The sequence below is a fragment of the Dichotomopilus funicola genome (assembly GCF_033296635.1).
Source record: "Dichotomopilus funicola strain CBS 141.50 unplaced genomic scaffold C8A04scaffold_56, whole genome shotgun sequence".
Lineage (NCBI taxonomy): Eukaryota > Fungi > Ascomycota > Sordariomycetes > Sordariales > Chaetomiaceae > Dichotomopilus > Dichotomopilus funicola.
In genome coordinates, this window is record NW_026944077.1 from 41,812 (window position 1) to 67,658 (window position 25,847).

A 25,847-nucleotide genomic window follows, 5' to 3' on the forward strand; every position below is an offset into this window, starting at 1 on the left:
GCTTGGGTCGGTCTGCCGACGACAGAAACCAGGACGGCTCCTCGGCCGATTCCGGGCCAACGGTCGGCATTTTGGTGGCGGACTGGCAGCAATGCGTCGAAAAAAATTGAAAGCTGATCAGGGTTCGTGTTTGGGTTGGTCCTTCCGGGCAAGACGCGTTCCCAAACAGGATGAATCCTCAAACGGCCCTGGTCAAATCGAGCATCTGGTTGGAACCATGCGAGCGCTGGACGCATCCTTTGCAAGGGCATGACAGACGAGTCGACGACTAACTCAGGGCCTTCGACATGCAGATATGTGCTCCCGACGCGATCAATGACGCTCCAAGCCGTCGCTTCAACCGGGAGCAGCCCCGTCTTCTCAGACGGACTTTCAACAATGAGTGACTCCTTGTTGGCAACTACTGTGGAAGAGGGCAGCTTCGACAACCGCAGCCAGCATCGAAGAAGCGCTGGCTAGCTGTGAATGGGCCAGTGAGACTCCCGTCAAGACTTTTACAAGCCGCGAATCCTTCATCAATTCCCTCGAGCTGGCAGAACAAACAAAAGGTGGTGCGAGGAAGGCGGGAAATCGAGAGGCTGGAAATCGTTCGTGACGCGCGAGGAATCGACATGCAGCCTGCAAGCGAATGGAAGCTGTGGGGTTGTCCACTTCGGCGATACACGATTGGGAGTTAGCTAAACAATCTCGAGGCCAAGTTGAAAGCACTCAATTCCATCTCATGGAGACGGAATCGCGACCTGGTAACAGTTGGATCACAAACCCCCCAGCGGAAGAGAATTGAACTACATTCATTAAGCTACGACCCCGACCCCAATTATATTTCCCACGCTGTGAGAAAACATGTTCAAAGGGGTAGTTTAAAAAGAGGCCGAAGAGTTGATCATGTTGGGGAAACGTAGCGCACTGTGTGACAAGACTGAGGGGGTTTCGACTGGAACCCGCCGGGGTCGTCACACCATTAACCGCGTTTTTTCGCGTTTAAGTGGGACGCAAGGACACGCGAGTTTAAATGACCCATCGACCAATCACATCGGGCGAGGCGTTGCGACTTCAGCTTCACCCCGCCAGAAGTCCTCCCACACGACGAAACATGAAAAGAGGAAATGACTGACTGTCCGCCTAAAGATGGAAAGAGAAAGCGAGATGGTGGCCGTCCTTGATTAATTATATACATAGTAGCTAAATCTTCCTTTGCTTGAAACAATTCATGTCCAGGAAACCTCCAGAGCTCTCCTGGCGCAGTGCAGTGGGAGTGGGCGGCCCCCACCTGTTATTGTTGCGCGTGGTTTGGAAGCGCGACGGGCTGTCCATGTCCCGTCACTCCACAATGGACGACGTGGGCTCGGTGGACACAACCGAGGTCGCATCGCGAACTTCAAACCAAGGTTTAGCAAGCGCTTCACCGCTCTACCAGTCCAGCCCGTCAAGCCCACACCGAGGGCCGGCGGAAGAGCGAATCTCATCCCGACAGGGACATTCCTTCAGGGGGAGTCAGGGGAAGATGCTCCAAGAAACATCCCTCAACCTGGAACCTCGACCCGACGGAGACCAGAACGCTCTTGTGCTAAGTGCCACCTTGATCGACCATTGACCCAAAGCCGCATGCAAAGACCAAGTGCCCCGAAGGAAAATCGCCGAGCACGTGGTAACCCCCACACAAATCGGAGACGCCTTTCAACAAAAAGGAAGAGCCAGGAAAAGTGCATGTGTGCCAAGACTTGACTTGCTGGAGAGCCTCTCGCTCCGTTGCTGTGACGGAAAACCATGTCCAGCAACTGCATCGTATCTCGTCCGCTGCAAGACAGCTCACCCTTCTCCTGGTTGAATCAAAACGCCTCAATACTGCGGGCTGTAAGCGGGAGTGGGGAGCAGCGCCTTCGAGACGTGAAGCGAGCCCCACTTCCGGAGGATGTTAGTCTGCTATCAACTGGTCGAGCTGTCCACACCTGTAGTAGTTAGAAGACAATCATCGTCCCGTCTTTTGCAATTGGTTTACCAGGAAAGGCTCTCGCTTTCTTTCATCCAGTCGCAACTGCCCACGTCCACATATGACCGTTAAGGTCTAATTTTGATTGCTTCTGATGCAGAGTCAACTTAGAAGTGCAATGTTGGGCATTCATGCCTCCATCGTAGGATGAGACCCCACATCTCCCTCCTGCTTTCGAGCCTCGAATTTCACTACCGGAAAGGAACTCGCAGCCCAATCCGAGCCCTTCCTCCGCCTTGCCCACGTAAATTCGCCTTTGCGGTGGCCTTCTTGATTCACTTTCCTGGCTGAAGGAGGAACCATCAACATGGATGACTTGGTCGACATCATCACACTCGAGAATCTCGAGCAAAAGCTGCCGCAATGGAATCCCTCCAGCCCTAGCCACTTTCATGCTCTCGTGGATATGGGAAGGTAAGCCAAAAATGTTCTTACCCTTGCAAAAAGAAGAAGCGAAACAAGTGAAAGCTTGGGCGCATGAACGGCAGCCTGACATTTTTACCAGCAATGGCATCCGGTTTTCCATCCTGGACCTCTCCCCTCCTCAGACCCGGTTGCTGAGGTGTGTCTACCGTGAAAGGGCAGCAATTTCTCTGTTTGATGCCCTCAGTGGGCCTTCGTTGCTGTTTCCCGATGAGACGATCCATCTCGTTTCGAAAACGTTGGCACGCTTCCGGTCGATCGCTATCGATGACTATGGCGTCCCTCCCAACCAGCTGAGGGTTTTTGCTACGGAGGCTATGCGTCGAGCACAGAACGCAAAGGCCATGCTAGAGGCCATCGGAGCCGCGTCGCCGGGCTTATCCGTGTCCATTCTCGCGCCTCCGGTTGAGACTCTCTTCGGCTCGGTGGGCGCTTGCTCTGGTTTTGTCGACGTGAAGGGCCTGTTCCTTGATCTCGGCGGGGGAAGCGTCCAGATGACTTATCTAGACTCCGGTACCGCAAAGTCTCAAGCGCAGGATGGAGCCGTCGGTCCGGAAGTGGCCGCAGCACTCGCGGGACAGAGCCTACCCTTCGGTGCGGCCCGTCTGATTAAGATTCTCAACAGCAGCGACGCTGAGGTCAAAACATCCGAGCTTTCTCTTCTTCACAACGGCATGAGCGAAGCGTTCAAAACGCTCTGTGCCCAATTTCCTACGCTTGCCGCAGCCGCGGAGGCTCAGCAGAGCCGCGCTGGAACCGGCGGTAACACGCCTCCGGGTATCGACGTCTATCTTTGCGGCGGCGGCTTCCGAGGATACGGGAGCATGCTCATGCGCAGGCATCCCATTCAGCCTTACCCGATACCCTCTATTGGCGCCTTCAAAGTCTCGGGCGAGTTGTTTGGTGACACCAAGGAACTACTCAAGTTCAACGAGTCCCACGAAGGGAAAGTTTTCGGCATGTCTAAACGCAGACGTCTCCAGTTTCCTGCCATTGTTGCCGTGGTGGATGCCCTCATCGCCGCCGTGCCCCCTATCCGTTCTGTCACATTCTGTGCGGGCGGAAACCGTGAGGGAGTGTTGATGATGAGCCTGCCACCGGACATTCGATACAGCAACCCACTTGATTGCCCTCTCGATACCACCCAGGGCTCCTTAGCCCTACCACCCAAGCCGGTATCAGCAAGCGTTCAAGACGTTCTTGACGCATTGCAGTCAGCGTTCCCGGAAAGCGTGGACCTGGCCACTACAACCACTGTCTTCGGCCTGCAGCTCGGCACACTCTACGCTCAGGAAATCTGGAACGGTTTGGGATCCGACGCCGAGAAGAACGCTTCCGCCGCGCTACACCATGCCGCTAGCTCTCCTGAACAACCCGGGCTGACCCATTTAGCCCGTGCCGTGTTGGGCGTTACGACACGTGCCCGATGGGGAGCGGGTCTAGCCCCCGTGGATGAGCAACTTGAGAACAGCCTTCGAGCTTTGATAGAATCTGCGGATCCAGCTGCGAACTTCTGGGCCGATTATACCGGAGCCGTGACCGCCGCGGTGGTGGCTCTGGTCAAACGATGGCCGTCGTCAAAACAAGCCATCCAAGATAAAATCAGGTATTTCGTCCTTCTCTTTTCTTCTCAACAAAAAAAGCTAAACGGCTTCAGGTTCCGGTCAACCGTGGAAGACGGAAACCCCTTCCATATCAAGCTGCAAATATTCGTCAACGAGACCGCCACGGCTGGACTCGACTTCGATGAGATCGTCGATTTGTTTAAAAGTCTGAAAAAGTACAAACACGGCGGGAAGCAGGTTCTCGTCAATGTTGCAACTTTCCCCTGAGAACATCGGAAGTCAAAGAACCAAAAAGAAAACACGCAGCGGTCCGGTCGGCTCAGGTCATTCTTCGCATTAATTGCACCAAATGGTTCGCTACTAAAAGCCACTAAATGTTGGAGCTGGATAGACCAGCTACCATGTTTCATCCCAACACCCGTTTTGTTCTCGCCCCTCCCACCCCCTACCGGCATTATCACTTCACTTCCGGGCTGGACGGGCCGCCAAAATTTCCGATTCTTTTGTGACGATGAAAGCGGTAAAGAGGTTGTCGGCAGGGGAAACCTGGCGAGCCACTCGTCGGTCTATCGAATGATATTAGCCTCGTTTCCTTCCCGGGGAAGTGGCTGTGGCAGTGACTTACAAAACTCAGGGAGCGCCCGCCAGGCCCTTTGGTATATCGCATATAGCTCCCGGTCCTCCTCGAATACCTGAGGGCTCGCGTCCTTGGTTCTAGCCACGGTCGTTGCCTTCTGGAAGACGGCCGAGTAGATCACGACAATCGCCTCAAACAGCCGCTGTGTGTTCTCCCGGAAGGTATGTCTCCCACTGTCATCAGGGTCCGCTAGTGTTTCTGTCAGTACGGTATTTCTGGATGGTCATGGAGATTTGGTGCCAACTAACCTGTCGTTGTAGCTTTGGTCTGTTGCTGCTCCAGCAGCCAGTGTATGGATTGGCGATAGAGTAGCATCATATGCCACAACAAGACCCATTTGATGACGGGAGCAGCACCGCGCGTCGGTTTCGGCCCTGGGGATACCTCCTTTGGTTCTTTCTGGGCAATATACACCTCAAGCTCGCTGATGATTTCCCGTTCGAGTTCCGAAATTCTTCGGCCGGTACGCACCCGGAGGGAGTCTTGAATCAACTCAAAGCGGTCGTCGAATGGCAGGGGCGGTGATCCGGGCCGTTCGCGGAAAACCAGTCTCTCGCAGCTCCAGATCCGCCACATGCACCGCATGCTGAAAATCTTGGACAGCAATGGCTCGAGCAGTTGGCCTTTGTTATCCCGCCCACCCGCACGACGGCGGCAGTCAAGTTCAAGGAGCAATTTATCCATCTCGGCCTCGAAATCGGTCCGCTTGTCGGCCCGAATCTGTTGCTCTACCCATTGTTGGATGGCAATCTCCCACCTCGGTCGCTGACCTTTCATTTCGAAGTCGGTCGGGTTCGGCGGCGCGACGGCCTCGAGCCTCACACATCGACTTTCAATGCTCTCCGAACAGGAAATGAAGAGATTCTGCATGCCGCCGCCAGTGAAGACATCACGGCATTGCATGGGGTTTGAGTTGTTCCAATTCCACCGGACTAAGGGCATAATTAGCACTCAAAACTCGACAATACCGCTAGCAACTCATGCCAGGGGGCAAAAGCTTACAGAACCGAGTGGGGGTGAGTTTCGACAGCGATGTCCGGATACACGCGCGGTCGGGGCATGGTCGTTTGCTGCATCCCGCGCAAACTTCGCCTTCCCCACACTAGCGACGACTGTCAGCAAACGGAAGATACTTTTTTTCCCTTCCCTTTTCTTTTCTTGAAAAGGGTGGTTCCAATGGGCTACCTACCCCTTGTTTGCTCATCTTGCAATAGTAGCAAGATCCGATTTTCCTCACGTTGCTTGTTTTCCGCCTGTCCTTGAGAATCCTCGTCTTGTGCTGGGGTACTACGGCCAGTGGCCGTACGTCCAGCCGCATGTCTGCGGCTGGTGATAGCACTGTGGGAGACGTTGGCGGAGACGCGGCACTGGAGGATGGTGACGATGGGGGTGACAAAGACCCTTCCAGCAAGATGCTGCTGTCCCGGCGGGGGTGGGGACCAGGGATATTTGGCCAGATGAGAGGAAGTTGTACTTCCTCATGGTCCAAGGGGGCGTCGGACATGGGGGTATCCCCATCATGGTCAACAACCCTCGTGGGGGTGTACCCGGCCGGTCTCAGTTCCGGCGTATTGGTAACCGGTGAGGGCGCATCGGAGGGTGTGGTTACATCTGTCTCCCCGTCGCCCCCGTAGTAGGCAGGGAAGTCGAAGAAGTCGGAGAGATCGCTCTCGCTTGAAGTCGAGATGCTTGCCGTCTCGGAGGAGCCCGCTCTCTCGTCTGCAGAGTACTTGTGGGGCGCATACTGGACAGGGTTCACGGACGAGTGCCCATTCTTCCTATCCATACCCCTCCCATGGACGAGACCGTTGAGATTAAGAATGTCCGACATGGTTGGACCCACGTTTCCCCTACGGACGGACTAGCGGTCGACCGGGGTAAGGCAATGTGCAGAGCCGAGACAGGCCCAACGGGTAACGTTAGTGTGTATGGCGGACTGAGCGGCGTCAAACAGCAAGTCAGGCAAGGAAGGCGACGGCAATGCCGGAGATGTGGATGGGGATGGGGTGGATTTCTGAGGATTTTCGGAGAGATGTCGCGTCTCTATGGATCGAAGTAGAAGTGCCTTTGGAGAGAAGGTGAGAATAAGGGGTGCAGATGAGGGAGTCTCTCGGGTTTTCTGGTCCCCCTCCCCTCCCCTTCTCCCCCAGAGCCTCAACAGGTCGTCGTCCATCTTTTCCTCACATCTTGGGCGCTCTCGTTGTGTCTACTTTCCTTTTCGGTCTGGCGTGGGCGTTTGATTGGTCAATTGCGATTTTAGACCGACCAATCGATTTGCGGTTTCACACCGGAAATCGAGGTCGACTACACAAAATAGGGTTTCTAGTGTCAATTTGCCCGTGGACCAAAAAGTTGAGAAAGGGAAAGAAAGAAGGGAAATTTTTTGGCAAAAAAGGGAAGAAAACATCGCCAAAGTGCAAATACACATCTTGATATCCCAGGAAACCTGGAATTTGTTTGTGATCACCTTTGAGTTGAGAAGCAACAAAGCCAAACCCACAGTTGTCCTTGAATTGGAGAGGAACCGAACCATGCAGGACAAGACGAGTTGGACTGCGGGTTCAGCAGCTCAACGTTTGGGATGCTCCTGGGAATTCTGTCAATCAAGTGACGGAAAAGGAGGCCCTAGTCCCAAGTCTACCAGAGAGTCGATACGAAAACAGTCAAAACTCCTGAACTATGGTAGCTCATCAGTTCACTTCAAGGACTTGGTTGCCAGCATCGACCTTTAATTGCAGAGAACCAACTTTCCTGTAGCATTTAGCCTTGTGGGGCGGACCCTTGACTTCAACCCACCTTCACGGCCGCTCAACCGCTCTACCGAGGGGCAGGCACCCCGCGGCCCCACTGCCCCACTACCCCACCATCCATCTTCGGGCGGTCTCGTCATTCCAGGGACATTCCAAGGACACACCAGGCACCGTGTGCGCCATATGAGTTTGAGGTACAATTTCTGCCTTTTTGTGTCCTTGTGGAGCTTGAGACTTGTGTGTGCTAATTTTGGGACTGCTTGGATGGTATGGTTGTGTTTCGTCAGTTGTGATACCTACCTTGGGTTGTAAGCAAGGACCGTTACTCAGGCCGGACGGGAAAGGCTTTTGAGGGCGGGTGGAGAGGTACCGTCTGGGCCCTGGAATGGTGGGGTGGGCGAGTCTGCGTGTGGGCGATCTGAGATTCATCCCGTCTTTGAGCAAAGGCTGCTTCACCTCCAGACATGCTCATCTCATTGCTTGAGGAAGGTACGAAGAGGGTTGGGAAGGAAGGGAAAGGGCAGTCACGGACTCCTATAAACCCCCCCCCCTCTTTTTCGAAATTCCTAATTCTCTTTTCAAAATTCTCTTCCTCAAACTTTTCTGCAGCCATCTGTTTTTCTAGTTTCCCGCACGACGCATTGCCAACAACTCAGGTTGACAGTGCATCTGCATGCTAAGTAATCCGCAGGTATGTTACATAGTGGGCACTCAAGAGACCTCAAATTGTTTCCCAAATGAGCGGCATTGCAGAAATCAGGTACCTACACACGGTGTCAGCTGTACGACTGAGCTAATGATGGTGGGGGAAGGTCGGGCATTTAAACGTCGGGCGGGTACCTTGGGTTGGTAACATGACACGAAACACAAAGGACCGCGAATGGCTTAGGTTACCTAGTAGGTACATACCTAGTGACTAGTGACTTTTATTCCCAGGCGAGATCGGAATAGCATTTGTTGCCCATGGATGGGGTAGATGGGCACTGTGTGTTGGTCTGGAGCTTCCATTCCCGGCTCCTCGCATGAGAAGCTGGGTACTTTACCTTTTTTTCTGCACCTGGTTGTGTTGCATTCCCTGTGTGGGAACCACCCAACAGTTCAAGATCGGGGAGGAAACTGCGTTCGGTGGTCCGGACCGTCAGGGACTAACCAACAACCGCTTCATCTGTCGTGCAGGTGCTGAAGGAACGTCAAGGTCCAGTACCTGAGGTAGTAACCACACACCCATACCCATACACTCAGCAGCCCGCCTTACATACACCCCAAGCACGGGAAGGGGGAGGGGAGGGGGGAAGGTGCGTTTGTCGCATGCCACCATGCCCAAGGTCAAACTCCATCAGCAAGATGCAGAAGAGATGCGGCACGTGCCGTTGCATTCCGCCGTAAGGAATGCGTTGGAGGATGCACGCCAAGGCATCTGCGAAGCGTAGGTGTGCATGTGCTTCCCGATCTACCACTCCGGAAAGGGAAATGGAAGATGGAACGCAGCTGGAAAAGAGAGAGAGAAGAAGAGAAAGTGTGGGTGGGGCCCGGGAGAGGGGGTGTTTTGTTTACTTGATAGACTCGCACCGTATCAGCCCTGTCACTTCTCTTGAGTTTATGTACTCATATGCACATCCATATGCACACGGGTCCGTGGTACGGAGGATTATTCATACATGCGACCGGAGATCCTGGGCAGTGGGGAATGATTTGGCACACTTTTCGGTGTCTGTCTGGTGGCTTGAAGTCGTTCTTTCCGTTGTCCCCCATCCCCTGCACAGCGGGATGACAAGGGAGGCTGCTGTTGTGACCAAAAGCGGTGGTTCCCGGAATAAATATGGGGTTCCGGCTTATTGATGAGGGAAGCTGAGCTGCGTTTACCCTTTCTGATACAATCACGAGGGTAAGGTCGAGGTTCAAAATCGGTGAAGAGCGCCGTTGATGCGAGTCCCACGTTTATCTCCATTATTTACTGGAATGCTTGGGCATCTACCTGACCGACCTACCCGCCGGATCTTTTCTTTTCTTACATCCCATTCCCCCCTCTCTCCCCACTCGTGGTCGTCTTCATTATTCCTCCACCGCATCTCCCACCGGATGACCATGCTGGGCAAAAACAAGGACTGCTGATGCATGCTAAATAACCTGCAGAACTCATGCTGGAGAAAACAACTCATGAATGCTTGGAGACACCCCCCTCACGAGGACACCGCATCATGCGTCGAGATGTGGATAGGTGTGTGTCAACTGCCAACATATGAACAGATGAACGAATAACAGAAACAGAACAGAAAACAAACCAAACAAAACTAAACAAATCAGGCGGTATGTACCCATCCAGACACCAACCCACCCGCTCAGCCAAGCCATTCCAGACCCAACAAAAAATCTTCTACCCGGTGTCTCGGTTGAAAACTCGAGCTTCATTATCCCTTTTCTCTTCCTACTGGACCCCCCTTTTTCTCCTTCCATTTACTCCCCCTCTTCCCGAATCCCCCCGGTTCATTACACCCCTCCCTTCTCATTTCTCATACCACCCCCCTCAGCCCCTCAGAAAAACAGCTTCTTCTTCTTCTTCCCCTTATCATCCATCCCCTTCAGGATATCATCAAACGTGCTGCCCCCGCCCATCGAGTCTCTCACGGCGTGACCGTGACCATGGTTTTGAGTATGACCATGACCATGACCATGACCCGGATCCCCACCACCGCCGCCTCCAGGCCCAAGATTCGACGGTCCAATCCCAAACGCACCATAACTCGACTTTCTCGGCTGGCCCCCTGCACCACCAGCACTGAGATAATCCCCCCCACTACCACCCAACTGTCCGAGATTGGCGGCCGACCTACTAACCCGCAACCCCAACTGGTACATATCTCCATTCCCGTTCCCATTCCCATTTCCACTGCTTCCAGTTCCACCAACCGGTCCAAAAGCAGGACTCCCCGGCCCTGCACTCCCCGTCGTTCCGGGTGTCCCCGTCCCACTGGGACTCCATGTCCCTGTTCCTGCTCCCATGCCGGCGGCGGAAGAAGAAAGCCCAGACATAGACCCCAAACTCATAACCCTCGAAGCCCGATCAAATGCCGCAGCCCCCGGTGCACCAGTCGGAGGGTGTGGAGCAGCGGGGAGTGGCAAGGGCTCGAGGCCGATGGCGATACTGGCGCGAAAGGCTTGGCGAGCGCGGTCGTCGGAACCGCTGCGGGGGCGGGCGTGGGGGAGGAGATGGGGGGAGGACGGCGCGGGGGATTGGGTTGTGGGTGTGTGTTGTTGTTGGCCATGGTGCCCCTGATGCTGGTGTGGGTGGTGTGGGTGGTGTGGGTGGTGCTGGTGGAAATGGTGGTGGGGGCTCTGAGAGCGGTGTCGGATTTGGTTTTGGATGTGTTGTTGTTGGTGCTGGTGGGTCGTCATGCTCGTGTTGCTGCGTCCGAAGCTGTTTGGGTTGGTGGTGGCCAAAGGGGATGAGGTAGACTCTCGTCCTGCGACGACGGGGGACATGGCGTCCATCTCGTGGTAGCCGCTGGTGCCGTGATCCGGTATTATGACTTGTTGCTGTTGATGCTGTTGATATTGCTGCTGCTGGTCTTGGACGGCGCCAGCTACCCCAGCGTCCCAGTCCTTGGCCGCAAGCCAGCAGTGCGAGCGCATATAGGTGCCCTCCACGGAAAACATGACCACGTCGGCCGAGAGTTCCACCACGTTGGACTTGGTGGTCTGGAACCACATTTTGCGGGTTTGGCCGGCGTCTTCGGTCCACGGCGGGTTACCCTTGGGCGCCTGGCAGAGAAAGTCTTCTACTCCCTCAGTATACCGCAAGCCGGGGGCATCGACGACGAGCATGGGCAGGGACTGCAATACAACATAAAGAAACAGCCAGTTGCCGATGCGCTGGTCGGCGAGGTCGGACGGGTGGGTGCCGCGGGACTCGCGCAGCTCAAAGTCCTTGAAGGCGTCCAGGAAGGGGAGGTGCAGCGCGTCGGTATCGATGTTGCGCGACTTGAGCAGGATCAGCTGCAGCTCGTGGGGCTGCACCGACTTGCTGTACTTGGCCTGCTTCTTGGCCGGCAGGTCGTGGTAGTTCTCGTAGATGGCCGTCATGCTCGGCAGCTTGGGCACGTCAAAGGGGATCGGCGGCAGGACGGGGGGTGACGACTTGTCGAACTCGCCGAGCACCTTACGCAGCGCCGAGATCGACGACGCCTCGCGGGCCCTGTCGCCCTTTTTGTCTTTCTCTTGAGAAGAATCGGCTTCCTCGTCGTACCCCTCGCCGATAACGCGGGGCGTGATGGACTGCCGATCCACCAAGAGGTCGTACAGGGCGCAAAAGTCCGAGTACAGAATCTTGAGGCACTGGCGGTTGAGCCCGCTCTGGGAGAAGTGGTTCTTCTTGCTACGGGCGCGCGGCGGCCAGTTGCCAAAGAGGCCCTTGTAGTACCCCATCACAAAGGTGCGCATCTTGGCGTACGAGTTGCGCCACTCCTTGAACTTGACGTTGCGGTACTCCTCGGTCGATGTCGAGCTCGCGATGCCCGCAAACAGCGAAGGGAACTCGAACGCATCCAGCCGCGTGTTGACGCTGGCCTGGCGGTTGACCAGGTCCAGGTGCGCGCGGTCCATCCGCTGGCGCGTGTCGACCGAGATGCGGTCGTACAGCGGCGACCTGAGCTCGGTGAGCAATTCGTACTTGCCCACGGCGTGCACAAAGGCCTCGTTGTACAGCGTCCACGACTTGAGCTGCTCGGCCAGGATGAGCGCCTCCAGCGTCTTCTCCCGGCTGTGGCGCACGTCCGCGATGCCCGTGTGGTCCATGAACACGTCGAGTGCCGCGGTGACTGCGTCGCCGAACGAGTTGCCGTCGTAGCTTGTGAAGCAGAAACGCCGCAGGAGACCCGCGATCTGGAGCAGCGCTGCGAAGAAGTTGGGGTGCTCGTCGGTGCCCACAAGCGGTTGGTGTGTCAGGAACGCGAATAGGTTCCGGGCAGCCACCAGACACTCGACGTCGGTGTTGCCCAGGGGGAGGTACAGGTGGCCCTCCTGTATTACGGTAGGGTAGTCCAAAGCGCCGCTGCCGTCGAAGTTCCCTTCATTGTGCGACGTGGCACCCATCATCTCCGTGACCAGGATCTCCATGAGCATCGGCGAGTTGCTCACGAGGTGGTCAGCCACCCTGAAGCTCGGCCCTAGGTTGGCCTCCTTGGGATGGAGATACACCAGCACGTTCCCGCCCTCGTTCCAAAGTTCAGGGACCTAAAAAGGAGAATGTAAGTCAGCTTGTTGTTTGCCGATTCAACCGTTTTTATTTTTCCAAGTCCAGCTTTGAGTCAAACAGAGTAGCACATACCTTCTCCCCATTCACCAACAAGCTCGTGTTGTAGTCGGCCTGGTTCTCCTGAGACATGATCCAAGCCCCCGGGCTCTTGGCCTGTCCGGCATCCGAATTCGCCCTCGACCGCGCACCAGGGAACCAGCTCTTCCTCTTCCGCTTATCCGCCGCAAGTCCAGGCGGCGGACTGCCTTCCGTGCCGGGCTTCAGCAGATGTTGTCCAGAATGCGCCGGCGGCCCAGCTTGGATCGGACTGGACACGGCTCGCGAGCCATGGTTGCCGTCGGCCACCGGGATAACGAGCGGAGGCTGTGCTGAGACGCTCCGGCCACGGGGGTCCGAGCTTGGAGACTGATTCCGAGGCTGTAGTCGGGTGGATTGGAGTTTTGCTTTCGACGCTGGCCGCTCGGGTGACGGGCTTCGGTCTGTTCGCCTGCCGCTCTCTGGGACCGGTCGCGGTGGTGGGGGCCGGGTTGGCGCGCTGGGCTTCGTCAGGACAGTCGGGCGTTGTGATAACTGGGGCGGTGGTCCTGCTCCCGGGACTGGCGGCGGTGGTAATTGCGGCATTGGTGGCACTGATGGTACTGATGACACTACTGGTGGTGGTGGTGGTGGCGAGGAGGTAGGCATCACCAGCGTCTTGTGCAGCTTGTTGTGCCCCGTGGACTCGGCAAAGGCGTGCTCCAGAAACGGCGGGGTTTGGTCGTCAATGGGCGACAAAGCGGTCGACCCGGCTGCGGACTCGAAGCGTGACGACGACCGTTTGGACTCCTCGCTCGTCCGGGCGGTGCCCGCGGTGATCGGGGTACCAGAGGTCATGGCCGAGGTCGCACTGGAGGGCGGTAGCGAGGTATACGAGGCGGTCGAGCTACCCGGGAGGGGCTTTCGCGCAATGTCGGCCGGCGGTGGTTCTGAACGAGATGTGAGCTTAAGCTTGGGCAGAAACGAGGTCAAGATGCCCATGCGAGTCCGTTTCTTCTCCGTCCCCGACCCCATTGTGCCAACTGCTGCGTCTTCTTCCCTCGGCTTTTGGTTTGTCCTCTTTTTCTTCTCCCTCTTTTCTTGTTTTGATTCCTCGGCCGGTTCGTTCCTTCGCTCTTTCACCACTCACACTTCAAGCCCTCACCCTAAGAGGGTTCTCGAGGTGCTATGATGCGGAGGGTTTGTTTCGTGTTTGTGTTTGTGTGTTTTGGAAAACGTTCACAGACCGAGCAACTCCCCGGGATGTTTTTAATTTTTTTTCCTTCTCCTTGCTGCCTAGGTACCCTCTCCTGCTCTCTCTTCCTTTGTATCCTATTCCCGGCAACGGGGGTCTCGCCAGGTCCGCACGTAACGGAGCTTAGGCCCACGGGTGAGCTTGCCGGGGTTGAGAGGGTTATGGACGGGGGTGGGCAATGCACAGTCGAGGGGCTCCTCCTTGAGGTGTTGGGGGATCTACTTTGTACATGCACGTACATATATACGTATGTATATGTACTATGTATGGATGAAGTTGAGACAAACTTACTGGACAACATGGAGGGCAGAACAAGGAGTCAAGCAAGCTAGCAGCAACCTGTGTGCCTGTCTCGGTTTTCGGACTCCGCCGAGCCCACCCAGATCAGATCGGATCACACTGCTGAGCAATTGTGGTGCTTCTTTGGTGATCGGCGTCCCGGAGCACCGAGAAAGAGGAACACAGGGAAGGGTCGGTGGGAGAAGAGGGCGTCTCGGGCGTGAGTGGCTCGAGAAGTGGACGGACGAGGCGAGCTGAGGAACGCGAATGGTGGGTCGTCAAAGGCCCATGTGGAGGAAGCGTTGGTGCAAGCCACGGAGATGCGTCGTAATGCTTGTTCCCCCCAACAAAGGCAGGGCTTCCCGGCATTCAGCTTAAAGCTGTGTTCAAAGCTGTGTCCTAGCGGTGGCCTTGTTCGAGCCTGGGAGCCGGTGAGCCGGTGAGGCTGTCTCGGGATGCTTTGTACACTACTGTGGTAGTTAACTCGTGGACGGCTGCACCGGCTGCGGAGAGGACTTGGTGAGTGACGGGAGCCTTGAGTTCAGCGATGTTGCAGAAGCAAACTCGGCGGGTGATCGTTGGGAACTTGGGATGATGGAATAAGCCACTAGAAGCTCGTGTATGTTTGTACCCGGTCGGTCTGGACAGTAATGTGGGCTCTGTGCTATGTAAAACGTAAAATCTTGAACGAAGCTCCCAACCGAGCCGGGAACCATGAACATGACGGCCAGACTTGCCAGGGCCACAGCAGCAGGGGGAACCCGATGGCAAAATAGCGTCAGATCAGCATTCCGATGGGAACAGGCAACCGGAAACCGCAAACAAATCAAAGACCCGGTCTGCTGGGTTAGGCCGCTAGTCCGGCTCCCTCTCATGCTTCGTGCGCGCGTGCGTGCCAGGCTTGTAACATGCAGTGCTCCAGCTCTTTTTTTACTCACCCAACCCCGGCCCAATGAAGACCAACAAACCTTCTTCGGGCTTCGGCTGCTGTGGCTCATCCTTTCGTCCTTTCTCCATGACCGCTCGCTCTGTGCAACCCGATCGGCTCAGCCGCAACACCCGCCCCTAAAAAAGCGCCCGCTGACTTCCCACATGGCTCAGTTTGCACAGAGCTCCGGCTTGGTGTTCCCAATCCTCCGACTTCACCTCGGAGCTGTGTTTGTTGTGTTCATTGTGCTCACTCGCTCGCTCTCACGGGTCTCATTTGGCGGTGATTTGCGCGAATGGAATGCAGGGGGGGCAAAAAGGCGGGAAACTAAAAATTGAGCCAGACAAGAACAAGAACAACAACGTCATTCCGTGAGAGCTTTTTGAGAACTGACATGGGTCCTTCTGAATTTGGCCAAGCGTGTTTCCTGCGGAAAGTGGGGAGATTCAAGGGTCGCAAATACCCCACCGAGCCCACAGAACAACTCCTTCGGTGGAGCTTCGCCAGCTTCGTCAGCTTGTCAGTTGGTCCCGCTTGTGTGTGTGTGTTTGAGAGCCCTGGTCAACGACATTACCAAACATTGAAGGATGCGAAATTTATGAATACTTTTCTTATCTCGGTCAAACTACCGGCCCCAAAACTCTGTGTGTTCAATTCAGGTTGCGAGCCATAATAAACGATGAATTTGCAGCTTTAGATGCCGAATGTTGAATGTAGAGTTCCTTCTTCCCCCTTTTTTTATAATCCCTTGCCCCATAGTACGTTACCCTCAATAAATATCACATGGTATTTGATGACAAAGTTGCACAGAGCATTTCTCTTGTCCAAGTCTGCTGCGGGTTCCGAGGCCGGCTGTCAACTCCAGTATTCCACCCGACATGGCTGCCCGAGCTCGTATCTCGGACTGTAATGACGAGATCGGCGACCCGGGCTCGGAACCCCAAGACTGAGAGCTTTTTCCAGCGTGCCGCATCACCAGTGTACGTAAACCAGGTTAGGGTGGAGTACCCTATTCTAGGATGATGGGATCTGGCCTACTACTCTAGTGTGTACTTCCATAGCGGCCCCAGGACGCGCATGCGTCGAATACGCAGAGCTCCGCCATCGCGGTCTTCGGCTTGATGTCCCCGGGCTAAAGACCCGAGTGGATGAGGCACGCGATGACCGACCTCCCTGTCTAGCAGCCTGAGGTATCGCGGGACGGCTTCTTCAAAATAGGTCCATCTGAGCCCGGCGAGTTCCTTGTCGTGTCTATTGGTGGCCTCCTCTAGGTCGAACAAGCCCTTCCTCTGCTGCGTCCAAAATGCCCCCCCCGCAATGTATTCTACGGGTTGTTGACCGGGATACTCCCTAGGTGTGTTGTGATCTGGAAGCCGAACTGCGCGGTAGGTGGTTTGCCCATGTGACTACTGGGCTCCAGTTCCGACACGACAGTGGCCCATGGCGTGGGAAGGTGAACGTGATTGTCCGTCTCTACAGACTCGCAGAGGTAGAAGTGAATTTCGATGTCACTGACATACATAGTGCGTGCCCCAAGCGACTAGCTTGGCAAGCTTGGGCATACGGTTGGGGATGGATGTGTAGAGGGTGCTCTCTGTTTCAAACGCCCCCTTCACCTTCTCCCGGTTTATTTCCTGGCTCCCTATAACTTCAAATGTCAGCATTTGTCCGGCCAACTCCTGACCAATACTGAGAGAGTCAGGCAATATTTCGACTCGTTTACCTTCTTGAAGAACGATTTCTTCAACCCATTTCGGAGTTTCATTCTAATCTTGACGGGCCGGATCGGCCAGACGATGCTCTTGACTGGGTTATCCGCTGTATCTGATGTAGGGAGACTCACCAGAGACGATAGTCTCATTAACGGGAAATATTTCCCGAAAGAATCGACGTATCCCGTTGCGCTTGTCCGCATTCTTCTCGGCTTCAACACACAAATGCTTGTGTAACAGGGCGTGCTAATGGAGAGTGATCGATCCAATTCCGCGGAAACAAAGCTCATCCGGCATCGCGGCGCCTGGCTCTGATACCGCTCACCAACCGGGCGAGAATCATTATCTCGTAGGAAAGGCTTGTCGGGCTCCTGGGTAATGGCCTGGTATGCCGCCAGGAGCGGGGGAAGGCGAATGCAGTTCACTCGATGGTCCAATGCAACCCTCTTATGCAGTCGGGTGTGCTTCGCGGCCTTCGCCCAAGCTGGTGCAGCGGGCAAGGCTGTCTAGGACTCGAGGATGTCAGGCAGACGCCTTCGACCTGGCCTCGGGCTGGAAAACCCCAAGGTGGTCGTCCCGCGCGCTGGAATGAAGGATTCACCGTTGACCGTTTGGAGTCAAGTGACAAATATAGGACGTTCCAGTCCGTGCAGGTCCCAAGCTCTGGGTTGAAGCGATGGAATTCGCCATTACCAAGGTGCGTCCTTGCCGTTGAGTTGAGCCCCTTACGTTCCATTCGGTCTAGATGTACTCTCCGGTCCGCTGAGTATCTCATCGATTCTTGGACCCGAAAATCCCGAAGACTGACAGTCACTATTGTCCTTAGACGAATACCAGAAGCAGCGGGCTGAGGACGCTCGTACCTGACAGTACTGGATTGTCTCAGCATCCAAGCACGATACGCTCCTTCTTCCGGGGCGTGCTCCGTCGCCTAAATTCCCTCTTCGGCGTAGTCGATGCTCGAGGGCCACTCGGTCTTAATCTCCTCCATGAACCTATCGATCCACAGGCCGACTTTATTTTTGTATGTGAACTCGAAATTGCCCCCGGCCGGCCGACAGAAAAGGGGGGGAGAGGGGCATAACTGAACATACCTACATCTAGGTCCACGGCTTATTTGGCGGCTCCCGGAAAACATGGAGCTACTCGTCGGAACCCGGCATGTTCTGGCCCAAGGAGTGGCTGCCGAAGGAAGCCAACCTACAACATGTCCGGGTGCACAGTTACGGCTACGGCTCGAATGGGTCGCGGAAGGAGAGCGTTTTGACCGTCCATGACTTTGCACAGGCGCTGATCGCGGATATATATAATTCGCCGAGTCTCAGCGAGAATGACAGTGTATGTACACATGAACAGCCCCGTCCCACCACACTTAGATGCCCTTGCCGGTATCTTCTTAGCTAACAGCTGCGCCCAGACGCCTATCGTGTTTGTTGCCCACAGCATGGGTGGTCTAGTTGTTAAGAAGGTATGTTGGGGTCCTCCACTTGACGTTTGTTTGTGCCTCGGAGCTGCACAACCATGTTTGCATCTGACAAGAACAGGCCCATGTTTGCATCTGACAAGAACAGGCCTACTCGTTGGCACTCTCCGATCCGATTTACACAGCTGTTGCCCGGCGAATCCGTACCATGATCTTCCTCGGAACTCCTCATCAGGGAGCTGATTCGGCCCAGATTATCCGCATGATACGTCTCGTCGCCGGGTATGGCGCCAAGGCATACCTTGACGACCTGAGTCCGGGGAACGTTACCTTAAATGTTGTGTTTCCCAAATCTGTTTATAACAGTTCGCGTGGCGTTGTGCTACCAAGCCGAACAAACACTGACTAATGCTGGCCTCGACAGAAAATCAACGACGAATTCCGGGACGTTTCCCATAATCTCAGTCTATGGTCTTTTTTTGAGGGCGTTCCGACAACGGTGGGCCCAGTATCCTCTCTAATCGTCAAGAAGGAATCCGCGATACTCGGTTCGTCTCTCGAAAGCTCTGCCGTGGCACTTTCCGTTGTATGTATGTACAGTACAGCTGACACGTTGTCTTCTGTAGGCCTGCCAGGGGAGCACATACAATATCTTGAAGCGGACCATCGCCGCATTTGCAAGTTCGAGAGCCCCATGTGTCCCAACTATCTGATCTTGAAACGTGCATTTGTCACAATTTTTAAAATGTTGGAAGCAGAGGGTGTGTTGCGAAGTTCCTTGAACGCTTTCGACAATTTGAGGTGCCCGTGCTAATGTGACTCTAGGGCTGTTTAAACGTCGCAACAGCCACGCGGAGCCACAGAAACTGGTTTCCTCGTTTCTCCAAGTCGAGAGTCGCCCAGATGACATCTGTCCTGCCGTCGCCAGAATATCTCGTCGTATAACCTGTCGGTGGTTGACCAACAATGTAGTCTTCCAGCGATGGATACAGACCTCAATTGACCGCAGTCCCGACAAGCTACACTCCAAAGCAGTCTTTCCCGAGCTAAACAACGACCAGGATAGAGTCTTGCTTCTCAGGGGCGGGCCCGGTTCAGGAAAGTCTGTAGCTACGAGTCATGTTGTCAAGTACCTTGAAACCCGCAACCTGGGCTGCAGCTACTACTACTTACAGCAGCACGACGAAACCCGATCGGGGCTCTGGGGTCTGCTCCGATCTCTTGCCTTCCAGATGGCCGAGTCCATCCCCGATGTCCAAAAGGCCGTCGTGTCCCTAATCGAAGACGGGGTAACGATCGATCCTGGCGATTACCGCACGCTTTGGACGGAGCTTTTTGTCGACCGGATATTCCGGCTGGAAACGTTGAAAAGCCATTTCTGGGTGATAGACGCCTTGGATGAGTGCTCAAGACGCGAGAAGCTAGAGTTGCTGGTGATGTTGTCCGACGTTTTCCACGGCACACCCATTCGGGTATTTCTCAGCACACGACCGGATGACCTGCTCGAAAGGCTGTTTAGTCAAGACGACATTTCGTTCCAGGTATTGAACACCAGACAGGCGAGCTTCTTGGGTACCATGAGGTTACTTTTCCAACTTTCTTTGGGCGTCTCGGCCATACCATAACGGCATCCCCGCGTTAGCTGGAGGCCGTCACGGGGCATATTCAACCCTTGGACAGCCGTTTGCCGTGACGATTTGGAGATGGGGATTATGGCGGCAAGGGGCCAGGGCTCGGGGAGAGAGTGCAATAGGTAGCGGTGGTGGTTGAAAGGGGGAAAGGGAAAGGGGTCATTTGAAGCCTTTCAGAACCACCATGTTCGAGCAATTCGGCTGGTAGACCTCGGGACTACGGTTCCAAAAGGAGGACATCTCAATTTCCTAAATCCAGGTATCAACTCCCCATCATCAAAATCGCAAAGAAGCGAAGTTCCATATCCATTTCAACGGCCTAAACCCATCGCGGCCCCTTTCCAGATTGGTCTCCCGGCTTAAGGATCCGCCTCAGCGATAATGTGCCGTCAATATTGCCATTGACCACAATCCACCGCGGCAGCGCAAAAAAAACAGCATCTTTTACACCTTCATAACCAAGTGACCCTTCATATCGTTCCCGCTCCCTAAATCCACTAGCCTTCGTTCTTCCGCAATGCCCTGTTTTGCATCCCGGCCTAGGCAGGTATCTAGACCATCTAAAAGAAAAAAGCCGGACGGGGTCATAAAAAGTAAGAACACCGTCTATATGATGTTGACATGAACGAGAGTAAGAAAAAGAACCAAGATCATGAATAAAGGGGCGTCAAATGATTGCGAGAAGCGAACAAGAGAAAAAGGGGGTACAAGTAGAAAGTAACAAAAAGAACTAAAAAAGGTTCCCCAACTCCGAACCGAAGAACCTTGGCAGACTGGTCATTAAGTTCTGCCGTCTCAAGTCTGTCCCAATCCAGGGACCATGTGATACCATGCAAAAATCATTCCAACTCCCATACTAACTCACCCCCCGACTTGCATCAGGAGATCATCTTACGCCGGCTTGTAGGGCGCGTACCCGGGGTAGGCACCCGCGGTATCAGCAGCTGGCGCGGGGCTCCCCTGCCTGTACCCGTTCCCACCCGGCGCAGCACCGGCAGGTCCTCTCATCGAACCCGCCGGGCTTGCCGTCATAGATCGAGATGGTGGTGGCCGGCTGTACCCAGATGTGAAGTCGAACCCAGCGTCGTTCCGCAACGGTGTAGGCCCAGCAGAGCCGCCACCAGGTGAGCGCATGCCGCCGTCAGTGGAAAACTGCCTTTGGGGTGGGGCGCGGGGGCTACCATACGGGCCGCCCTGGCCAGGTGCCGGGGACCCCCGGCGGGCGTAGCCGTCGCCTTGCGGTGCTGGAGACCCCCGTCGAGCATAGGCGTCACCTTGGGGCGCCGGAGAACCCCGGCGGGCGTAAGCGTCGCCTTGTGGTGCGGGGGAGCGGCGTGCGTTAGGTCCACCGAATGCGGCCCCAGGCCCAGGCGAGCGGCGCTGGTCGCCGAGGTACGGGGTGTCGTAGGGCCCGCGTGGGGCGGGGGATCGTCGTGACTCGGGGCCGTATGGGCCTTGGGGTGCGGGAGAGCGCCGCGGGTCGGGAGCATAAGGGGAGCTGTCCATTCCGTACCCTTGGGCGCCCTGCGAGTTGTAATCGTTGTCGTAGTTGTCGTACGGCTGTTGGTGGGAGGCCGCGAAGTTGTTATCGTATCCATGATGAGCCCCAGAGTCGGAGTAGCCGTGATCTTGGCCGTAGCCGTTGTTGTTATGCCCGTCATTGTAACCGCCGTTGTTCAGGCCATGCGGTGACCGTCTTCCGGGACCCATAGCCGCGCCGGCCATTCCGTACCCCTGCCCCGGCTCGTTGTACGCGGCACCTGGCTGGTTGTACGTCGGCGCGCCCTGAGAGTAGGGGTCGTTGTTACCCACGGCGCTGGCGGCGAAAAACCCATCGGCCCCAGCTCCGCCACCGGGCGGCCCATAGGGACTGCGATTGATGGGCGAACGAGCTCCGTTGGGAGTCGACGCTCCGGCAGCCCTCCCAATCGAAGCACCGTCATCAGCATGACCGTGCGGACCGGCCCCGGGCTTGTTCAGAGCATTCATCTCCACGGCATCATCGTCATCCAACATCACCTTCTTGCGCTCTGAGTTGTCCCATTCCGGCATCTGGGGCAGCTCGTCCTCATTGTGCTTCTTGCCCCCAAAGTCGAATGTCGCAAACTGGGCGAATGATTTCCTCTTGGATTGAGGCGAGGCCCCTCCGAAGCCCGCATTCATCGGCTCCTGCGACTTATAGCCATGGTTCGGTGGTATGTACGGTTCGTCGAGATACTTGTGCCGGCTTCCTCGCGGCGGATCGCAACAGCCGCAGCAGTCGCCACAGCACCTAAGGCAGTGGAAGCAAGAGCAGCAGCACGAGAGCCCGCAGCAGGCACATCGGATAATGCACCACACGACCGAAAGGATAATCAGGCCGCCAACGGCGATTACTGCAATCACAGGCCACCTAGCATCATGTCAGCACCATTTTGACCAACACCACCAGAAGTACCGGAAGAACCCACTTGCAGTAGTTGACCTGCATACAGTTGTCCCAGCTGGAGAAGGCCGTCTTGACGTCTGTAATCTGCCCCATAACATCCCTCTTCTGGACAGCGGGCTGCAAGCTAGACACAACCAAATCCAGAAACCCTCTCCCCAAACTCCGCCTCATGGCCACGTCGATTGTCGGCATCTTGCCTCTCTGGTGTGTTCCACCCCCCCTTTCAGTGAGCGGCTTCCAGGGGTATTGTTGACGGGGAAGATGAGCGCTACGATCAGAACATTCGCACAAATTGCCCGGTGCGCTGTCGTTTGGCGTATTCGTTCGTCGCTGATACTTGCTCTCTCTCGCTTATGTAGGATCGTCGTGGGAATCGATGCGGTTTCGCTGGCGCTTAGAAACAGAATCGGGAAGTTTCGAAATGCATACGGGGGCCCGATTGATTTGGGATGTCGGTAAATCAATGCTCAAAAGTATGTTTCAACAACGCAGCGAAGTGTAGTACCAAGTGTTGAAAAAAGCGCTTCGGGTATATCGAATCGCAGAAGCAAACGATCAGCACGAATCGGCACTTAGGGAGCGACAAAGCCAAAAAAAGCGCTGAGCGTATATTGTTTCGGTTCGAGAAAGAGAGTGGGTTGCTGTTGTGCTGCCAACGAAAGCAAAGGAGTGGCTCTGCTCCGTCTCACCTGCGGGCGGGAGGTGAAACTGGATGGCAGTCAATGGTGAAAATGGGGGGAAAGGAGGAGCGAAATGCCTCCTGAGAGCCCCAGGCTGACGTGTGTGGTACGAAGTGAACTGAGCAGGATGGGAGAAGAGAGAAAAAGGGTGCGGGTGGGTGCATTGAAAGCGGCCCGGGATAAGCTTGGTATTGGCCCGCTCGCGTTGCGCTTCTGCAGGTACCAATAACGGCTTCAAATCCTTGCAACAGGGGCCAACCGTTCCTGCGTCGTCACCCACATGTGAGGCTGACTCTCAGGTGGGAGAGAAAAAAAGGTTCGATCAGAAATGCCCGTGGTTTTCTTGTCCTATCTGCCGGTCACCAGCGCGATGTTCCCCCGCCTGCCGCGGCGCCGGGTTCCTGGGAGGGAGGCAGCCAACAGCCCTTGCATGCCTCCAACCTTCAAGTTCCATTGCCGGGGGAAATGGTGGGTGTGTGGGAACGTGGATGCACCAGAAGCGCGGGAGATGAGGGAAAACGGGACAATCATAGCCTGAACGAGCGACCCTAAGGCGGGGGCTCCGGCCCTCGGACGACAATTTCTTTTTGTCCCCCTGCTTTCTGCATCCCAATCACCATATCGGGATCGTCCCATAAATGCTGGAATCCTGTCTGAATTGCTCTCTGCGCCTCGGTTTACCCGGTGCAAAGCAGGGAGAAAATCGAATTCTTGACCGAACTTTCGAAAATCTTCAGGAGTTATTATTGGGACGAACCAAGAATTGTGGAAACGCGAGCCAATTGTGGAACCGTGGCACCCGAAGATGAGAAACACTCACCCACTTCTCAGCCAAGGCCAAGACTCGAGGGGCCGGGCCGTTTCTTCACAGCAAGTTGTCTCAACTTGGGCAGTTCGTAACCTAAATTTATTACACAGTAATGATATCTGCTTGACAGAGAGCCGGCCATGAAACAGCACTTCAATGCCTAGTTTACCACGATATTCAATTAACTTCAGATACCTGTTTGAGCTTTGCCCTTCACCCTGGATTCTTGAAAACAGGGTACACCGCACTACTGCTCCAGATTGTCTCGGAACGGGCGAAACAAACCCCAGGTCTCAAAAGACGACATGGGAGGATGCAATGGTGACAGCCAGGGTCATGGACCGCCGGACAGGAACCACCGGAATTATCGGATCTCTCTTCTTCCGATCCGTGAAGTAGCGTTCACTACCGTTGGTTATTGAGTTATTCTTGGCCGTCACTGTCTGAGCGGACTGGCTTGCGAGCCTTCCCTCTGATCACAACGACACAGTTCTCACGAGTTGCGCGAGTCGACGGGAGTTCAAGTTGCCTGAATGTGGGGGGCTTCCTCTCGACCCCCACCCCCAAAGCCATTTTGTAAATAATTCCCAATATAAGCAGACTCTCGATCATGACGGAGACTCGAATGGTACTTCGTAACGGTAAAGCAAACACCTAACATCAGCTCATCAGTGGCAATACCTGCTCGCAAAGCCGTCCCCAACCGCATCACTTAGTCATAGCTTCTCGGGTGCTTGCTCCGTGTGGATGTTGAGTTGTCGTGGCAGTTGTGGTCGCAGTTGTGGTTGCAGCACCTCGAGAGCCAACAACAGCCGCAGCGACGCCAAGAGAATCTAGGCTTCGCTAACGAGGTACGGATTACACCGGTGATGTTTCGGCAGAGCGCGGACTCCTGATCATTGGGGGTCCAGGCCGTATTGGTGATGCTATTGTTGGTATCGGGGAATATCTAGCCCTACGGGCGGATCTGCCGATCTGGCCGTCATCCCACCGGACGAGCAAGCACGGGATGAACCTACCTGAGCCCATTCGTCCTGGTTAGTCGACGACATCCAGCTTGCTTGGCGACATCCAGCTTGGCGTACTTGCAGCGGCTTTGTCCTCCGACGGAACCCTCGTTCTTCTTATCCCCCCTAACCCTTCCTACAGTATGGTCCTCCAACCATCCAGGTTGACTTCCGCTCGGGCTTCGTCTCCTAATCAGGTCATGACATATTCCGCCTCAGGGAGATGTACGGATCGTGGCGGGTCAAGTCGGCTTCATGGAGGCAAGAACTTTTGCGATCCCCGAAGGAATCATGTTCTAGAATCTGTCGGGCCACCTCCAGCAAGATCTCGAACCCGATGCTGGCCGTTACGTGCCGCAAGACTTTCTTATATAACTCTTCTGTGATCGCTCGCCATGTCGGACAAAGTGTAGCATACTCACCAGTTCCCATCTCCCAACCATCTTACCTTCATACCCATCTAAGCACTTCGACTCAGCTGTAAAGCCTCTCTTGAATATACTACTCGCCCACGATGTATCCCTCTACGATCACGTCCCTCCTCCTCTCCTCCGGCGTCCTATTCCTGGGGTTAACCACTGCCTTCCCGGTGGCCATGGAAAAGGAGTGTCAGCCACGGATCATATGTGTCGATTCCATCAATGCCTGTGGGATCAGATACGGCGGGTACGTCTCAGTCCGGACCAGGGATTGCGAGCGTGCGGTTGCTGATCTCAAGATATAGCTGCTACGACGTTTGTGACCGTGCCGCCAAACCCGTCGCTCCGGCTTGCCCGAGTACTACGAAGCCTGCCAGGCCTACCCCCTCCGTCAACACCTGCAACCACACCAACCCCTCGATCTGCTAGAATGACACCAACGAGAAACGAGAGCGGGATGGTGTATGGCGGGTTATGGATGAAGAAGGTGGACTGAGTTGGATTAGATTTCTGTGTTTTCTAAAAAAAGAATGTACTGTCCTGGCAAATTAAATTATACAGTTTACAGTTTTGGGTATCTCTTGAATTCCGTCATGCGTCATAAAACTTTTAAATCACAGATAACCGCCTAGTCTATGCCCCCCAT

At 55.2% G+C, this 25,847-nt stretch overlaps 6 protein-coding genes across 6 annotated transcripts; 3 read left to right on the forward strand and 3 right to left on the reverse strand.

The window, feature by feature from the left end:
- Nucleotides 1–2,297: 2,297 nt before the first annotated feature.
- Nucleotides 2,298–4,245, forward strand: C8A04DRAFT_38965 (Ppx/GppA phosphatase family-domain-containing protein; the record flags this gene model as incomplete). Its single annotated transcript, XM_062784404.1, has 3 exons — nucleotides 2,298–2,404; nucleotides 2,496–4,019; nucleotides 4,071–4,245. The coding sequence occupies 3 exons, from the start codon at nucleotides 2,298–2,300 to the stop codon at nucleotides 4,243–4,245; spliced, it is 1,806 nt and encodes a 601-aa protein (XP_062634940.1).
- A 195-nt stretch (nucleotides 4,246–4,440) lies between these two features.
- C8A04DRAFT_13979 (uncharacterized protein) lies at nucleotides 4,441–6,401 on the reverse strand (the record flags this gene model as incomplete). The annotated part of the gene is made up of 5 exons (XM_062777919.1): nucleotides 4,441–4,544; nucleotides 4,604–4,813; nucleotides 4,864–5,547; nucleotides 5,618–5,717; nucleotides 5,805–6,401. 5 exons carry the CDS (start codon nucleotides 6,399–6,401, stop codon nucleotides 4,441–4,443), a joined length of 1,695 nt encoding a protein of 564 aa, XP_062634941.1.
- A 3,496-nt stretch (nucleotides 6,402–9,897) lies between these two features.
- On the reverse strand, nucleotides 9,898–13,489 carry C8A04DRAFT_38967 (uncharacterized protein; the record flags this gene model as incomplete). The annotated part of the gene is made up of 3 exons (XM_062784405.1): nucleotides 9,898–10,641; nucleotides 10,951–12,594; nucleotides 12,689–13,489. 3 exons carry the CDS (start codon nucleotides 13,487–13,489, stop codon nucleotides 9,898–9,900), a joined length of 3,189 nt encoding a protein of 1,062 aa, XP_062634942.1.
- Nucleotides 13,490–17,481: 3,992 nt separating this feature from the next.
- C8A04DRAFT_30812 (Alpha/Beta hydrolase protein) lies at nucleotides 17,482–19,853 on the forward strand (the record flags this gene model as incomplete). Its single annotated transcript, XM_062781531.1, has 8 exons — nucleotides 17,482–17,502; nucleotides 17,632–17,829; nucleotides 17,910–18,143; nucleotides 18,223–18,273; nucleotides 18,377–18,553; nucleotides 18,653–18,776; nucleotides 18,855–18,989; nucleotides 19,054–19,853. 8 exons carry the CDS (start codon nucleotides 17,482–17,484, stop codon nucleotides 19,851–19,853), a joined length of 1,740 nt encoding a protein of 579 aa, XP_062634943.1.
- An 897-nt stretch (nucleotides 19,854–20,750) lies between these two features.
- Nucleotides 20,751–22,479, reverse strand: C8A04DRAFT_30813 (uncharacterized protein; the record flags this gene model as incomplete). The annotated part of the gene is made up of 3 exons (XM_062781532.1): nucleotides 20,751–22,131; nucleotides 22,195–22,251; nucleotides 22,310–22,479. 3 exons carry the CDS (start codon nucleotides 22,477–22,479, stop codon nucleotides 20,751–20,753), a joined length of 1,608 nt encoding a protein of 535 aa, XP_062634944.1.
- A 2,817-nt stretch (nucleotides 22,480–25,296) lies between these two features.
- On the forward strand, nucleotides 25,297–25,630 carry C8A04DRAFT_30814 (uncharacterized protein; the record flags this gene model as incomplete). The annotated part of the gene is made up of 2 exons (XM_062781533.1): nucleotides 25,297–25,448; nucleotides 25,507–25,630. The coding sequence occupies 2 exons, from the start codon at nucleotides 25,297–25,299 to the stop codon at nucleotides 25,628–25,630; spliced, it is 276 nt and encodes a 91-aa protein (XP_062634945.1).
- Nucleotides 25,631–25,847: the final 217 nt, after the last annotated feature.